The sequence below is a fragment of the Gossypium hirsutum genome, chromosome D07, assembly GCF_007990345.1.
Source record: "Gossypium hirsutum isolate 1008001.06 chromosome D07, Gossypium_hirsutum_v2.1, whole genome shotgun sequence".
NCBI classification, from domain to species: Eukaryota; Viridiplantae; Streptophyta; class Magnoliopsida; order Malvales; family Malvaceae; genus Gossypium; species Gossypium hirsutum.
In genome coordinates, this window is record NC_053443.1 from 37,211,071 (window position 1) to 37,229,548 (window position 18,478).

The following is an 18,478-nucleotide window of genomic DNA, read 5'->3' on the forward strand; positions in this document are numbered from 1 at the left end:
CTAATAGTACATCGAATTGGACCCAAGCAGAATAGATCTTGAATCTGTTTATGGATTTATTCACTTGTGACATTCATAGTGTGTCATACCTTAATCTCGAGTGGATGATGGACTATGTATGTGCGACTCATATACTTTGATGTAAGTAAAAGCATGAGTTCACATAGATAAGGAACCGTAAGCTAGTATGTTGGGTATCCGACTTCTACAGTATGTAACATCATTCACATTAGTGGAATTCATAGCCCAAAACATGGGTAAATGTTATTTTCTTATTGGCATTACATGATAGATGGAAAGAAAACGTGGCCACGAGTCATTCGTCTTTGTGATGGATGACTTAATTATTATTTGGTAGTAACAGACTTTTCATTTCGTTCCTGATAGTCATTACTTTAATCGACAGATAGGAGGATACTCTGGATTGGAATCATGGGGAGTACTACTTAGCCATTTCTACGAATTTAAAGCCCCAATTAGTTTTCTGTTTATGTTATCCAAAAGTCTCTTTTTATATAATTTACATAATCTCCATTTACCAATCCTTTATGTATTTTGGTGTTCCTAACCATCCACTCGTTTTTTGTTTAATCCCCCGTTTGTTTAGCAATACATGTATGGGAATCCATACAAAGGATAGCGAAAACTCTATATGGTTGATCTTTTGAGCCCACTCGGGCATCCAGAGGACTTCGTCATAACCCGGAAGAAGAAATTTGGCATGATTTTAGGTTGTGTTGTGACATAGGAATTCCTGTGTGGTGACACACAACTTCGAATAAAAATAATTATGGATATCGGGGTTGTGTCACGACACACCATCCCTATGTCGCGACATAGCAAATTAGAACCAAGAAACTTGGGGGATTAAAGCTTTGTGTCGTGACACACTAGGAAACTTCGACATCTTTCCTTTTTTAGTTCCAACGAAATCTTTCGAGATTGCTTAAAGATCACATGTCAATGTTGCCATAAAAACCTCTATAAAATCACCTTGAGCAGCAGTCAAAGTCTCAAGCCACCCAAAGGCACCAAAACAATTCCTTAGTCGTTTCTTCTGTTAATTTTTTGTGTTTTTCATCCTTGAAAACATGCAAAACCACATTCCTAATAGTGAGTCATGTTCTTACAATTTCATTCAAATCAAATTAGAAAAAAGAGAGTTCGAGAGTCATCTCCGAAAAATTAAGAGAAAAACACCTTTTTAGGAAAGAGGATTCGACTCCCTATTCACACTGAATGATGAGATATGAGAAATAATTCGCTACCACAAATGGGACAATTTTTGTAGACTCCCAATAGAATCAACAACCATCCATGTTGTTCAAAAGTTCTATGTTTCGCTGAAAGAAACAAACTTAAATTATTGGGAGACGAGCAGTGGTCACGAATAATAGTTCGGGGAAAATAACTTTTTGTTTCACCTCTGGAGATTGCTAATTATTATAATGTTCCTTTGCTTTTATATGATTTTGTGCAATGAACTAATTTGGTATTTTTCTAGAACATTGACATGGACAGGATTATCGAAGTCTTAACAGACGACAATGGTGAATGGAAACTCCATCTAGGGACAGACTACCCGACATCATTCCCGCAAGTGGAACTCTATCGAAAAGCATGGTTGTAGTTACAATTTATCAGTAGTCAGATTTCGGCCAACGGTAGACATGTCTAACATTGATACTTTTCAAGCTACTTTATTATATGAAATTATATAGAAAGAAAGAATTTGTGTGGGGACAAGGATTTACTGGAGTATGATTCATTGTGTCCGAAAAGCAACGGTAGAATTACTCTTCCCCCATTTAGTGACGACATTATGTAGACAAGTAAAGGTACCAATAAGACGACCGGGACATTTCTTGCAACCAACAAAAAATTTGATACAATCAAAAGCAAAAATGAGACGAAGGTGTAAAGTCGAATCAAGGAAAATGTGACTTATCTGATTTAGAATGGATAATTCATTGGATGCAAGAAAGACCTATTTATGAAGATCATGCAAGGAGGAATGATTTAAGGATGCCACAATTTCCTTCTATTAAATACCACGTTAAGACCGATACTAGTAGAAAATGAACAGGAGGAGGAGGACCTGGAAGAAGATGATGAGGAATTGGAACTAGATTCCGACTAAATCAAAACAAATTTTTTGAACTCTTTTTTAGTATTTTTAAAGAGTTGCATATTTTTAATTTTGTTGGATATTGTTTTATTTTTAGGCCTAGATAATTTTATTTCTTTAAGTAGGATGTAGTTTTTAGTCTCTATGTAGGAACCCTGCTATTTTGAAGGTACTACAATTTCGAGCCCAATCAACAAGGAGGAGATTGCCTAACAAAATTCAGGGACTTTTCAAGCTTATCGAGTAATCTCATTCTTTTATTTTCTTGTTTGCACAATAGGGACAACATGCCAAATACAGTGTGGGGTGTAACATAGAAATTTTTTAATTATTTTTGCTTTATTTTAAATTTATTTGTATTTAATTTTTTCTTCTTTTGTGTGCTTTTCTATGTGCTTGAGCTTGTAGAATTACAAATGATTGGTTAGGAGCATGTACAGCGATTGATTGTTTAAACTATAAGTTTAGCCTGAAAAATAAATGATTTAGGTTGTTTATATTTAGACTAATTAGTTCAACTTATTAGACTGTAAATAGGAAGAAGAGATTAAATGTACTAAGTGATAAAGGTAAATATGAATAGGTATTTATGTTTGTTGAATTATAAGATGTTGAGTTAAAAATACTTAACAAATAAATTCATGGTTAATGAAATGGTGTAGTATAATAAGTATAATCTTTACAAGCATGTGCTTAAATTAAAATGAATTGTGGAGACAAAAGCATTGTGAGGGTTAAAAACATTGCAAGTGTGATAAAAGTATATAACGGGATAAAAGCCAAGAGACTGTTGAGTGTTCACGGTGAAATAAAAAAATGAGAAATTGAGAAAAATCTCACTCATATTGGCACAAAAACTCGTAAGTGCTTATACTTATTAATACTGTATTAGAGTTCAAAGCATGGATAAAAATAAGATGAGTAGGAAAATTTTGAACTGATTATATTTTTCAAATATAAATGCTATATAAGTATGTACATTTTGATGGAGGTATATGTTTACCTTGTAATTTGTTAAACTAATATGTTTGAATATAAATAATTGTAAATTGTTTAATCTTCTAGCTAGAGTTATGTTTTTGAGCAAATCTTTCAAGTGTTGATGTTCCTGTCCAATCTCATGTATCAAGCTTGCTCAAGTACATTCTCTTACATGTTTATTTTTCGTTTTTATTTTGTTTGCTTGAGGGCAAACATAAACTTAAGTGTGGGGGTATTTGACCTGTCGCCAAATGTGGTGGTAGTTTTAGTACATTTTGGCACTTAAGGAGCTTATTTATTGGTTGTTTATATTTAATTATTACATTTTTAGCTTTTGTATTTTAGATTTAATTATGTGCAAAAATAAGTGTTTTTACGCAAGAATTGATGTTAGTTGACCTATTAGGCCAATACGGGCCTTAGGTAGTTTTAATATGCTTAAGTGAGTGTGCAGGATGTATATTTAGTAGCCCAACAGCCTTATGGACGACACCCTAGTATAGCACAATTTTCCCAATATGCAACACGTGAAATTGGAACTCCAATCTCAAGATATCGGTGTCGTGTCACGACACAGGTCTGAACGTGAGAGGCAAGAATTAACAAGGCTAAATTCATCTGCATGATAAATATTTTTTGAGTTTATGGCCTAATTAGGGTTTCTAAACATCCCTATAAATAGAAAGCTTACTGCTAACATGTAGGCAAACCTTTAGGAGTCTTAGTAGATTTAGGTTTTAGTTCGTTGTATTTTCTGTTTCTACATACTTTGTTCTTTTCGACTAGGTTTAGTCTGAACCTAAGTTTTTTCTATTGAAGTATTCAGAAGTTTTGTTTCATTGTTCTTTTGAAAACATCATGATTCGTTAACTGTCAAGAGATTATGCAACTACGAGCACATTCTATTCAATCAACTAAGCAATTTTTTATCCTTTCTTTCACTTTAATTTACTTGTATTCTTTTGCATGTTTAAATTAAATCTAAGAGTTATGGTGTCTAGATCCATAAGAGGCTAAGTCTCTAAAGAGATTAACAAGCAGATGTAGGAGTAGTTAACGGAGGAAGGCGAGTTCCCCATAGGAATTAGCTAGTTTTAAATTTTTTGTACTTAAACCCTAGGAATGACGACCCTAGGAAGTCATCTAGGTTAAACGAGGTCGATAGATAAGTTTGTCGAGAAAATCATATCTCAGTGGGGAAAGTGAGGTCGGGGGATAAGCGTGTACCTGTCGATTAGTTAATTAGTAGAGGCCTAGAGGTAATACTAGTTAATTAATAGTTAATTTCATTTAAACCCGAATTCTGAAGTTAATTATAACCACTGAAACAAGTTAATCTTCTACCTGTTATTTTGATATAGTTGTTTGTTTATTTTTTGTTTATCTAATCTAGTTAAATTAGTTTATGCTTGTTTTCTATTTTATTGTATATCATAATATAATTTTTAATTATTATTGTTTAGATTTGTTCTTGTAGAAGTAGGTTTCTGATTTAATTTGTTCTCCTTTGAGTACGATCCTTAGAATACTTCCCTGTGTTTCGTTGTACACATCTATGTTACAATTTCACAGGTATACTTGTGGACACCGCTTATTTAATTTAATATATTTTGGTGTAGTATTTTCTAATCAAACGTTCGCACGTTTAGCGGCGGTCAGTAGCTCAAGACATTATCATTTTCGTAAAAGGATGTGGTTTCTCGCGGGTAGCTTATAATTAATTGCAAATCAACTTCTTCGACTTAGGAATGTGAATGAAAACACATCCAAGTACTAGATTATTTTTGATTTATTGTTCTTAACTAATTTGAGTTTATTATAGATGTATTTAAAATTTTGAAAGTTCATCGCACACACCTTCCATGTTTTTCCTACATGCCTTGCCTAACCTTGCGATGTGCTACCCTTGAACCTTATTTTCTTAACATCATATGTATATTTATATTTATATTTATAAAATTGCATCACATTTTATATACAACAAATTAAAAAAATTTTAGAAGGATAATCATCTTGATGTTGGTAAAATCTATGTGTTTAAGCTAAGCACTTTGTCAACAATGCCCATAAAAAAATCATTTGACATTACTTCAACCCTAACAATATGAATCAAAATGGAAGATTCACACTTGCATAATTCTTTGTCAAATATTATTTGGTTTGTGGTAACATATCTTCCTTTAAGCTAATTAAACACTATTATGTAAACAATGCTCACTAGGATATAATTTCATATTACCAAAATGAGAGAATCTATCAAACTTAAGGATTTCACTCTAATCCATTTCCCTATACTCTAAAGAATTTGAAACCTTAAACCCTAAATACTAATACTTAAATTTACTATTTAAAGATTAAGGAAATGGATTAAGGTTTTTAGTATATGTATTTTTATAGGATGGTTGTAAATTATGAACCTTAAAATCAAACCATAAATCTTAAACCCTAAATATTAATGCTTCAATTTTTTATATTTAAATATTAAGGACATGGGTTTGCTTTTCAATTTCTTATATTTTTGTGGGATGAGGAAAAAGGTAATGGCAAGTGTCATATTTATAGAATTTTGGAACCTTAAATTGACACCCATAAATATTGAAATACTATAAGGACCCTAACATAATGGAAAATGTGGTTCTTGTTAATTTTGTCTTGTGTCGAGAATCTTTGTAAAAATAGATTGAACTCGACACCCATGGTGTCGAGGTCAATGTAATGCCACTTCACTTGCCTTTATTATATTCAATAGGAATCTCTTACAGTAATAATGACCTTGACACTTGTGGGTGTCGACGTCCTTCTAAATAACCCTACACCTTACATACAAAACCCTAATTTCAAATAGAAGGATCTTGACTACATAAGTGTCCAAGTTCACTTAAACCCCATACCCTGAATCGTTAAGCACCACAAAAAAATGAATTTTTTAACCTTTTCCATTATAAAAGATAATTTAAACTTTATTGCAATTGTAAGTATTCTTTTATATTTATTTTTAATATGTTTAATATAGACATAATAGTAAAAATAGCCCTTTATGTTTACTTTTTTGTTATTTTGACCCTAATTCTTTTTTTTATCACTTTAGCCCTCAAACTTTAAATTTTAGTCAAATTGCTTTTCTTTGAATGAAAATTTGGATTGGATTGTTAAAATTCTAAGGGTAAACTACAGGAATAGTCACCCAACTATGTCTTTGGTTATATTTTGGTCATCCAACTATTAATTTTTTTCGATTTAGTCACTTAAACTTTTCGAAATTAAATATTTCAATCACCCTCCTGTTAGTTGTCATTATATAACTGACGGAAAGCTGACGTGGGCTTTTTTTATTTGCTTGATAACAAATTTAACTCTCTAATGTTTACACATTCTATTAGTTTGATCCTAAATCTAAAAAAAAACAACAAATTTAGCCCTCAATGTTTACATAATTCATCATTTTAGTTATAATTCTAAAAAATCAATAAATTTAACTTGCAACATTTACAAAAATTGTCATATTAGTTCTAATTCTAAAATTTTCAAAAATGGACAATAACAAAAAAAAACATTATGGATAAAAAATATATAAAAATGACTATTAGAGAGAAGAAAAAAATAAATGAACACAAAATGGATTGATGGCTATTAGAAAGATGAAGTTGCACATCCTCATGGGACATAGATCGAAAAAGTTATCTCTCTTGGTTCAGTTCAGCTCATAGTTTCAATTCCTGGACTAGATTTTCTCGGAAACATACTTGGACTACCCAAGTCCAGATGTTACTGATGACATGTTCACGTCAGAAAAAACAAGGGAAAAATAACTTTTCTAGATTTTTCAGTTCATGAAATGTTAGCTCAATCGATCAATTGAAATAGCCAAGAGGGGGTGAATTGGCCTTTTAAAATTTTTTTGAAGCAAGGATAAGAAAATGAGATAATGAACACAATAATTTTAGAGTGGTTCAAACCCAATTGCCTACTCCACTACCTTAGCTTTCCACCACCAAGGATTTTCCCAAATTCACTAATTTGATGAACCTTTGAGGACAAGGTTTCACCTTACAACTCCCTTAAAATTTGTATCCAAATCTTAAGACACAAACCCTCTCAAAAGAACAAATAAAGAAACAATTCTCACAAGATTAGAATGCTTGCAAATGAAGCACACATCCAATAAAAACACTTAAACTAAGAAAATTCAATGAATGCTTACATGTATTTACAAGAAAAAGATGAAGAATTTAAGCATAAATGGTTGGTAATAGATTTCTTGATGTTTCTTAATAGCTCTTGATCTCTTGTAATCTCTCTTGTAATTGTAGAGACTGTAGAAGCTAGTATTTATGGCCTCTTATTGATTTCCAATCGTTGAGGTTGTTGGGAAAATGAATTGAGCCATTGGAGGGGTAAAAACCAAAGCATTAATGACCCCTACAACAAAAAGTATCGAAACATTTGAAGGGGTATCAATACTTTGGGCATTTAATGCCTAAATTTAGTGACTGTTTAAGCCTATAGTATCGATACAATAGGGAATGTATAGATACTTGTTATGAGGTATTGGTACCTTGGGGAGGGTACCGACACTCGGGTAATTTTTCTTTAATTTTTAACGCATCGAACCTTAAAACGATATGATACAATGATAAGGTCTAGATAATTTGTGAAAGGTATTGATATTTTTTTGCTCAATTTTTTTTAAATTTTGAAGCTCAAATTAGTATCGATATCAGGCAGAGATATCGATACCATATAGGAGGTATCGATACTTTGATCCTTAGGAGCAGTTTTACGCTTATAAAAATGTTTGGAAAATTTTTTTAACAAGTTGAAAATATTTTCTAAGTGTTTGAAATATAGATTTAAAAGTTTATCTCTTATAAACATTTTGAAACAAATTGTCACTCGAAATTTATCAAGTTTTGTTCAAAAACATTAAATTTTTTATATCAAAACATTTATAAAATAAAGCTTAACTTAACATGAAAGATTTAATATTGCATTATTTTCTCTAAAAATTAGGTATTTGCATATTTTCAAAATAAGAAAAAAAATTCAAAATAACTGTTCTATAATAGTTTAAATAATTGTTAATTTTTATCATATTCACGAAAGCGACATGAGTTTAAAATGAGCACAGTACCAATAGTGTTAAATAATCTTCTTATTCAGTGGGTTTTAGAGGTACATTAAGGAATATTTTTTTTTTAAAAATGAAGTTTTTAATTTTTTTCTGAAATTTTTAGAATTATAATTAAATTGACAAAAAAATGTACATGTTGAGAGCTAAATTTATTGAATTTTTTATAATTCAAATTAAAATGACAAATTTTGTAAACATTTAAGGGAAAATTTGTTGAATTTTTAGATTTAAGATAAAATTGATGGAATGTGTAAACGCTGAAGGGTTAAATGTGTTATTAGGCCAATAAACAAAGCCTACATCGATTTTTCATTACTTATCTATCAACAACTAACTGGAGAGTGGCTCAAATATTTAGTTTCAAAAAGTTGAGTGATTAAATTGAAAAAATTAATAGTTGGGTAATCAAGAAAGAATCAAAGGCATAGTTAAGTGACTATTTTTGTAGTTTACTCAAAATTTAATGGCAATGATATGGTAGCCCACATGACAATCTACATGTACTTCATTACTAACATGTATAATTTAAAAAAAATTATGAAATTTATGACTTTTTTTTCTTTCTAACTTCTAATTTTTGTTTTTGTTTTTGTATAAACGTGGACTTTCATGTAAGTTTTGTCCTTAAAATTTTAATGGTAAACTTTTATGTTTAATGAAAAGAAAGCTATCGAAATTTGAAGGTTAAAGACCAAAGTGATTAAAAATAATAATAAGAAAAGTTAAAAAAAAAAGTAAACATTAAAGGCTAAAATTATCATTATACCTTTAATTTATTTAGGTGATGGTATTTGTTTCTTATTATCGATGTTATTATTCTTTACAGTTTGATTACGTGAAGAAATATAAGCACTTCAAATGCATACTCCTAAAATTTCAAGAGCTTGAGCCCAACATCAAGAATTGCAAACATTTATGAAAATTTTGATGAATGCGGAAAATAATGATTTGGTTGCTCATGTGATAAGTTCAAATAATAAAAATGCAAGAAGTAATTTGGAAACATAGCATCTAGCTTACAAATGAGTACTTACTACAATACCTTGAGAAGATCGCTTACAATATCTAAACAAAGAAATACTGCGTTATGCTTGATGGCTAACAAGTATAAAAAGAAAAAGATTCAATATGACAAAAGCTACGAGAACGAAAACCCTCTCAATTTGTTTAACAATAGGTGCTAAAAATAATAAGTTTTGAAAATTTTCATGGGTTGTCATTCTTAAAACTACTAAAATGTGGCATAATTAACAATTTTAATTGCAACTTTTACCAATGTAATTCAAATGTCATGTCATTCAAACTCCATTCTTAAATATTAATAAAACAATGTTTAATAACCTTGACAAATAAGGAATCAAATGTAGTGAAAAATTAACTGTGAAATTAATTGATTGTCAAATCTTAAACCTTAACCAAATTCAAAATACCATAACTAGTGTTAGCTTTAGGGTTTCAGATATATGATTTTCTTTTAAGACCTTGACACATAACTATCGAGATGGTGTCAAAACAATATTTAATAAAGTTCACTTTTTAACGATTTCAAGAGTGAATTTTGAAATCTTTAATCATTTATAATACATTCCTAGCTCTCATTTAACTATACTTCATTATTTTATAATAGGTTAAAGTGTAATAGTTACTCAATTATTCAATTAATTTTATTTTAAGTATTCAATTATTAGTTTTTTTTAATTTAATCACTCAATTTTTTTAAATTAAATATTTTATTCACTCTTGCAGTTAAATTAGTAACGAAAGTCTAACGTGAGTTTTTTATTGGCCTAATAATAAATTTATCCCTTCAATATTTACACATTCTCTCAATTTGATCCTAAATCTAAAAAAATTAAACAAATTTAGCCCTCTAATGTTTCACATTCTCTCAATTTGATCGTAAATTTAAAAAATTCAACAAATTTAGCCCTCAACGTATACAAAATTTGTCATTTTAGTTCTAATTCTAAAAATTATACAATATATTTAAAAATATTTAAAATATTTTTATATTTACTTTTTAAATTTTTTAAATTTTAAATTTACTTTTTCTCATTAACCATACTCAATTTCTCATCAACCAAACATGTGAAAAACCTAAAAATTAAAATTATTTTTTATTCAATCTCTTTTGATTTAGTCTTTTTTGTTCTTTTTTTACATTGTTCACCTTAAATGCCTAATTAAAATAAAAAAAATAAGGTCAAAAGTAACTTGTTTATAAACCCCAAATAATAGTTGGGTTGATGACACCAACTTCAATAGCCTTACTCTTTACTACAGAGATGGTATCAGTTTCAAGCTCTAATATTCTTGTGTCTTTTATCATTTCTAGCTCAAGTATGCCATGACATTTGATATTTCTAATTTTATAAAAGTCATTTTGGTACAAAAATCTTTAAAATATTCTCATATATAATTTTTTTAAAAAATAAATTTTTATAATTTATATTTACTTTTAAAATTTTAAAGATTTTTATAATTTTTATAATTAGGACTAAAATAATAAATTATAAGAGCTAAATTTGTTGAATTTTTTTATTTATGATCAATTGATCAAATGTGTAAACAATAGTGAGTTAAATTTGTTATTGAGCCAATAAAACAGAACTCATATTAGATACAAAAACCCATATTAGATTTCCATTTAGTAAATAATGAAAGAGTGAGTAACTAAAATATTTACTTTAAAGAAAATTAATAGTTGCATAATCAAGAATTAATTGTATAATTAATTGACCATTCTTATAATTTACCTGATCTCTAATTTCTTTAAAAAAAATCCAAAATATTAACACCCAATTCGTCGAAGTTCACATCAAATTGTGAAATCAAGTTCTATCGAATTGATTTATCCAAATAAATTACTTTCATAGTATTTTGGGTTTTTTTTTTTTTTTACTAATTCAAAAGTAAAGTGCTTTTCACGTGCAATCCAAATTTTTATGCGTATATATACACATGGATTAGCCCAATCGATCTTTTTGTAACAAGGACCAAGTGAGTGAGAGTGACCATCTTTAAACCTTTCGTTACCCGATAAACTAAGGCATTGAAGGGTTTACATAAGATAATGGAGACGAAGAAATCTAATTTCATTGTGGGAAAGAAAACAAAGTCTCCTACAGATATGGTTCTCCGTAACATCAAAACTCAAATCCAATTTTGCCTAAACCCGATTCTTCTATTTTCAGTTTAATCAAAACTCATCCTTGCTTGCTGTTGCAGTTGCTGTTCAATCTTCTCCCATGAGTTCTTCCAGGGAGAACTCATCCTCTTCCATGATTTTCCCATCTTTCCCATCCCATGCTTCTGTCTTTACGATGTTCAGACCGCCATTCAGAGGTAAATTTCCCTTCCCTCCTCTCCCGGCTTCCTTAACAAATTCGCTGAAACACATTTTTTTATGTATTGCGTATTCAAGATTTTTGTTCATTTGCAAGAGGTGGGATAATAATATTCAGGACAATGCAGGAAATCGAACACTTACATGATATGCTCAAGCTCAAATGCACTTCTGAGCGGAGCATATGCTCCTTTCTTCACATTCAAGGCTACAAGAGCTGGATACCCATACCCACCGATACCTACACACTTCTCAAGATCTGGTTGCTTACCAGCAGCTGCCCAAACATAGCTGCACACATATTTGATGATTTATAATGATAACGAAAAAAGAACAGGAGACAAGCATTGATTTTAACTTCCATTTACTTGCCTGTAAGGGTTTCTTTTAAATTTCTTTGCAACTGACAATAACATCTCCAGGTACTTGTTCCTGCCTTCTGCCTTGGAGTCTAAAATATCAGGTAAGAAAGCAACAAAGCATATGGCAGCCGAACCACATTTGTCCTCCATGACATCCTACTTGCAAAGATTGTACTTCTCGGCAAACAACTCCATGGCTTGAAAAACAAAAATGAATTTATTGTCGAAACAAAGGTGCAAGACTTACTGGGCCAATCACCTCCGTCACTTCAGCAGGTCCAACATTTGTTTCGAGCTGCTCTAGAGCAAATGATTCAATTGAAGATGCAGTTCTAGCACCCTCGTAGGGAATTGGACCGTCTTTGTCTGCACCAAATGCTAAGATCGTAGGAAATCCTTGCACCTTGTACCTGCTCATGAGAGACTGCTAGCGACCCCCCATTAAAACAGCATCAAAACATATAAAAATCCAGAAGCACTTACATAGAGAAAAGAGAAACAATCCTTTTTCTAGTCTAAAAATGTTTCATGGGAAATTTAAATTTAATGTCCAAATGGAGAAAGAGTCAGTTAATTCAGAAAAGCATTCATAAAATATTTTCTGGGTATGATAACATTATTAGATTGCAGCTAGTTATAAACTTGCAATATCAAGTTCCAAACCTCAAAGCAATTAAGGAAAAATTTTACTGCATAAATTTCCAACTACAAAGTCGTGAATTGTAGCTCTTTCAAGTAAAATTATATTTAAATAGTACCTTCTCTGAATCGCAGTCAACATGACCAAGCTTCACCTTCCCCTTCAAGTTATTAGCAGCCTTCTTCCACTCAGGAGCAAGTTTTTTACAGCGTCCACACCTGTAAGGAAGTATTGATATGGTACAAAATTTCATTTAAAAATTATTGGAACCAATTAATATATGCCATTGCATTGTGATTGATTTAATCCTATTGGTTTTATATTGCAACCTCTGCATTGTTATTTATTTTCTAAACCAAAATAAACGTACTGCAATCAATTTTACAACTTTGGAGATAAGTTCGTACAGGAAAAGTCAATTGTTTTATCTATTTGACTTTAGTAAGTTCAAGTCAATTACTAATTGTTCATTGACTACATTCGAGAAAACTAGTACACAATTAAATTTAAGATACATGGCTATTTTGACCATTTATTCTTTACGGTTGCAGTACTGTTTATTTGAGTTTACTGTTCTAGTTGTTATGCACCTTTACTAGCTTATGCTAAAATATGCAGAGAAAGAGCTGACCTCAGAAATTGCAAGTTACGTGTCAATAAGCATTTTCTTTTCTTTCAACAATCTTTATTTTACCCTATGTTTGGATTAACTATATTAAAGGAAAAGAAAGGAGGGTTAAGGAGAGGAAAGGATTACCTATTATTTTGTTTGGATAGTTAAAATTATTAAAGGAAAGGAAAGTAAAGTAATGTTAATAATCTTTGTTTGGTTAACCTGTGGAAAGGAAAGGAAAAGATTTATTATGATTTTTTTTTTACAATTATGACCTTTTTATAAAATAATTTATATAGAAAATGAAGATAAAAAAAAATTTACATCTTAAAAGAATCCTTTTCGTTTCCTTACTCTAGTTTTTACCCCAAATTGGGGTAAATAAAAACTAAGTATTTTAAAGGAAAGTAAGGGATACTCAATTTCCCTTACTTTCCCTTGCTTAAAACAAATATACCGATCCAAACAAGGGAAATATTCTTCATTTCCCTTACTTTCCCTTCCTTTCCTTTCCCTTTCCTTTCCCTCTCCTTACCCCAACCATATAAATACTATTCTTTTCTTTTTAGCATTCTTTTTTTAAAAGAAAATCAAACATATATAAAGCCTTGACAACAAACAAAGGATCAAAATATGTTTACATCACAAGAAACATAAACAACATTTCAAACTTGCAGTTGCATGCATGCATATCTACCATGATCATGGATGACAACGTTTCAGGTATTTACTGCTTTTTATGTATCCCTATCTGAACCCAATTACTTTTCATGGTTCAGATATCACACATCTAAAGGCTGCTATCTGAATCCAACATGATAGTAATATCCTATCCAAATCTGAAATTACCCAATTCTAGATTATCCAAATCTGGAAAAAAAACAAAGAGATTGAATAGTGCAGGATATCCAATTTAACTATCCATTGGCATTCCTAGTCAGAGATGCTAGTGAAGAATTGTGCTTTGATGAGTGTTAGATTAATAATTAACATGCTTACCAAGGTGCAAAAAACTCCACAATCCAAAGTTCTTTACTTTTGAGCACCAATTCATCAAAGTTGCGGGAATTTAATTCTACTGATGCACTGGGTTGATATTTCTCACTAGATCCTCCAGAAGCTTTCCCAGCCAAACGGTCTTTCAAGAGGGCTTTTACCTGTATAATACATAATAGTTAGTAATAGTTCAACTCATGTCATAGAAAGAATGTTTAATAGTATAAAAGTGATACACATGCACTTCACTTTTAAACTTTTTAAAAATGAGCTTCATATTCTTAGTCCATAATTGACGGAGATCAGCATAATTGACAGACAAAATGGCACCGTGAGACATGTTTAGATATATAGGCACAACTTATACCTGTATGGCATCCACCATAGATATATAAACACATTTTTTTCCTACGTCATCTCATGAATTTAGTACCAATGAGAATTTCTACTAAACAGGCAGGCATATGACATAGGTAGATTGGAATCAGATTCAAGCAGTAGGCTGAGGGAATGTGTCTGAGAAGTGACAAGGTATTGTTCAATTTTATGCTTTTCCATATACATATGCAACGCAAATAGATAGGGAAAAAGACATAGTAGCAGTTGCATGGCACATCAAATTCAACTATTACTAAATATTCGCCATCAGCAGCATCTTGTCAAATGTCAGTAGTTCTTTTCTTAAAGTGAAATTACACACTAATGCAGATCATTACCACCACAAAACCAATCCCGTCTTATTTGATAGATGCAAATTATTTTAAAAAAGTAAAAGATTTTAATTGAATAACATTATCATCCTGCCACAACATATATATGATCTAATAAAATCATGATTCTTCAATCAATCAACATACTGCAGCAGACCTGCTGGAGGGCAAATTCTGCAATAGGTTTGACATCCCTTGCTCCCTGATAATCTACTGGAGGCTTTCCAGGTGCAAACACCTTTATTGTCGGAAACCCTCTAATCCCATATTCCTGTGTAGCAATCAGAAAAAAGACTATATAAGCACATAAATAGAAGTGACAAAAGAATTTCAAATCAGATACTAGATGATTATACGAAGCAGAGAATCCCATCCAAATTGCAATATGCCTAGGGTTTCATTTAAAATTTTCAGCAAGGGGAAAAAAGAAAAGAACAGCCCTAATCAAGGGAAGAAAATGCAAAAGTAGTTTAGACATCACAAAGAAATTTGCAGACCAACAAAGTAAAACGTAGATTACATCTTATATTTAAGGACAAAGCGTGGTTAAAACTTGAAAGATTTGAAACTCCCCAAACCTCAGCAAGGGACTGGTGAGCATCAGCATCAAGAGCAGCCACAGTAGCAACTCCATTCAAAACATTGGCAGCCTTCTCCCATGTAGGTGTTAGAGCTTGACAATGGCCACACCAAGGCGCAAAGAACTCAACCAAAACAACTCCATTCGAATTTAAAACCTAAAACAATTCAAAAATCTCTACTAGTAAGGTATTCTCCTCGACAAGCTTGACTCTTTCCTTCTTGAAATACTAAAGAAATAGCAAAAACCAAATCCAAGGTATAGGTGATTTGGCAACGAGAATTAAAGATCATTGCTCGAACAAACAAAAAAGGTAGAAAAAATAGAAAACTTGAATATTGAATGGATTAAAATATTGAATCATTTCACTTAGCCTGAGAAATGACCTAATTCTTAATATTTTAAAAAATAAAGGTAGTTTTGTCACAAAATCCTAATTAAGTGACAAAATTCTAAAGTATTAACTCCTTTCTAATTGTATTTAAGTTCTTCAATCTTGTGATCCAGAAACACGATGCATTTCATTTCATTTAACTGAACACAAACTCTGATCCCCTTCCGTCTTTTGGATTATTTTCTTCCACTTCTTTACGATAATTGAATGGCGAAGGATAACGGATTTACCTTGGACTTGAAATTAGAAGGAGTAAGCTGAAGCACTGGCGACGATGGTCCGTAAAAAGCGTTTGAGACGCTGAAGAATGTGAAGAGAAACGATAAAGCTATTGACACTGGTGATCGCGATCTAGGCATTTTTCTTATTTTCCCGTCACTTTCTCGGCAATTTTTAAACTTCCTCTCTCACCCCGATTGAATCTTTCTCGGACCTTAAACCGCTCGATACTGTGTAGAGTGAAACCACTTAATCTGACACAGCTACCTGTTCCCTGCTGGCCAATGAGATTCAAACACATCATTTCTCTACGCTTTCATTTATAAGAGGCACGTAGATTTCTATCGCCGGGCCGGGTCAATCCGAACCGTCGATTCCTCTCCAAATGTGAATTTGAAATTTGGTTAAAGAATAAATGGTAAAATTAAGCTTATTTTAATCTCGTTTACATTATTTTTTAATTTTTTTTATAAAAATTCATAATATTTCAATTTAATATTTAATATTTTTTATTTTTTAAAATTATATATAGCAACTTTATATTTTTTAATATTTTTACATTATTGTATTATATTTTATTATATATTTAATTTTTATGTTTAACAATTTACATAATATATACAAATAACATAATATAATACACTACAAACTTCGAAAATGGGTTGGACTGTGCTCAAACCTTGAATGCTCGAGCTTGAACTTGACCCATATTTTAAACAAGTTTAATTCTTTTCTAAAGCTCATTTTTCAAAAACCTAATATTTTTACCAAAATCCCCTCAAATTGATTGAGCCTTCGGGTGAGTAACCCGACCCTTGAACATGTCTAATTAGTTCGGTCCCAAAGAATGTAAAAAATGAAATTACTATTTTTCTTTATATATACGCTATTTATAGAATTTTTTAACTAAGATATTGTAAAAAAAATTATTATTCAAATATATTTGGAGGATTACCTTGACACCCACCATTGTTGAGTTTTGATGTAATCGATAAATAGTAATATGTGTAGAATTTACTGCCTCATCGTTCGATGATGATGGAAAAACATTACTATGAACTGCAATAGCCCGTTTCTTAGTGGTATCGAAAACAATAGTTTCAGGACCACAATTTCAACATGTCAATCCGTAAATAATAATTAATATTTACGAGGTCATTAGGATTGTATTAAAATTTGGTTAAGAAATTTTAACATTTGGATAGTTACTTAAGTAAAAAGGATTGAATCGTAAAAATTACAAAAGTTAGTATTTATTACATAAAACTCCTAAATAGCTATCAAACGTTGACGTTCTAGCCTTAAATGATAATAATACCCATTCTAATTGTAGTGGACAGTTTAAGGCTAGATTTTTAGTTACATTGCATGTTTTATTAAAGGGTAAATTAGTAATTTATTAAATAAAACTTAAGTAAAATATAATAGCCCATTTTTCAGTGAAATCAGAATAGTAGTTTCGAGACCACAAATACGATGTAGAAAATTTTATTTTATTATTATTTTAAGGTCTGCAACATGATAGTAGCATCGTATAAAAATTTCATGAAGAAAATTTATTGTTTGTATGCTTAATTTGATAAAAAAGCACTAAATCGCATAAGGAGCAAATTTTGAGTTCTATAAGTAAAAGATGTCAAATTACTATGAAATTGGAATATGAGTGGCCTTAAATGGTAATTAGACCATTAAGATTAATAGTGAATAAAGATGGACATCTTTTTAATGGTTTTAAAGGTTATTACTTAAGGTTAATTACAACTTAAAATAAAAATCAATAAATCTTTCTTTCTTCTTCTCCAACCGAAAAATGCTAGGGCAAGACACCATTTTTGAGCATTCAACATTCAACCAATTTCCAGTGCATGTAAGTGCATTTTTGCTCGGTTTTTAATGATTTCTAAATTTTTGCAGTCGTTGTAGTTTAATCTAGTTAGCCCAAGGATTAATTTGAAAAAAAAACTATTAAAAGTCTAGGGTTTTACCATGAATGAATGTTAGTTGTTTTTGGTGTTTGGTGGATGAAAATGAATGTTTGATAATAGTTAAACAACTTGTGTAAAGGAAATTTTGATGAATTTGTCAATTAGGGATTAGATTGAAAAATAGAAAATTATTCTTGGTGAAATTATGAAATAATTGAAATGTAGGCATTTTTAAGGGCCTAAGTGATGTTCTACTATGGTGGGTTGGTATTAAATTGCATGAATTTCTATTTTTATGAGCTAGAGACTAATTTGAAATGAATTCAAAATTATAAGGGCAAAAGTGTAATTTTTCCAAAAACATGGTTTTTGGATTAAATTTAATAGAATAAATTTTGAATTAGTTAAATTTGATTATATAGATCAGGAAAAGCAACGTACGGATTTAGATCG

At 30.7% G+C, this 18,478-nt stretch overlaps 1 protein-coding gene across 2 annotated transcripts; it reads right to left on the reverse strand.

Moving 5' to 3' along the window:
- Nucleotides 1-11,245: 11,245 nt before the first annotated feature.
- Nucleotides 11,246-16,388, reverse strand: LOC107954707 (protein disulfide-isomerase like 2-2). 2 transcript variants are annotated; one of them, XM_016890345.2, is made up of 9 exons: nucleotides 16,112-16,388; nucleotides 15,486-15,644; nucleotides 15,065-15,178; nucleotides 14,201-14,358; nucleotides 12,707-12,806; nucleotides 12,196-12,372; nucleotides 11,959-12,104; nucleotides 11,731-11,877; nucleotides 11,246-11,629 (listed from the first exon to the last, which is right to left on the reverse strand). In XM_016890345.2, the coding sequence occupies exons 1-9, from the start codon at nucleotides 16,238-16,240 to the stop codon at nucleotides 11,476-11,478; spliced, it is 1,284 nt and encodes a 427-aa protein (XP_016745834.1). In that variant the 5' UTR covers nucleotides 16,241-16,388; the 3' UTR covers nucleotides 11,246-11,475. The 2 variants fall into 2 exon arrangements, with proteins under 2 accessions (XP_016745834.1, XP_016745833.1); XM_016890344.2 differs by having other exon boundaries at nucleotides 12,196-12,375.
- Nucleotides 16,389-18,478: the final 2,090 nt, after the last annotated feature.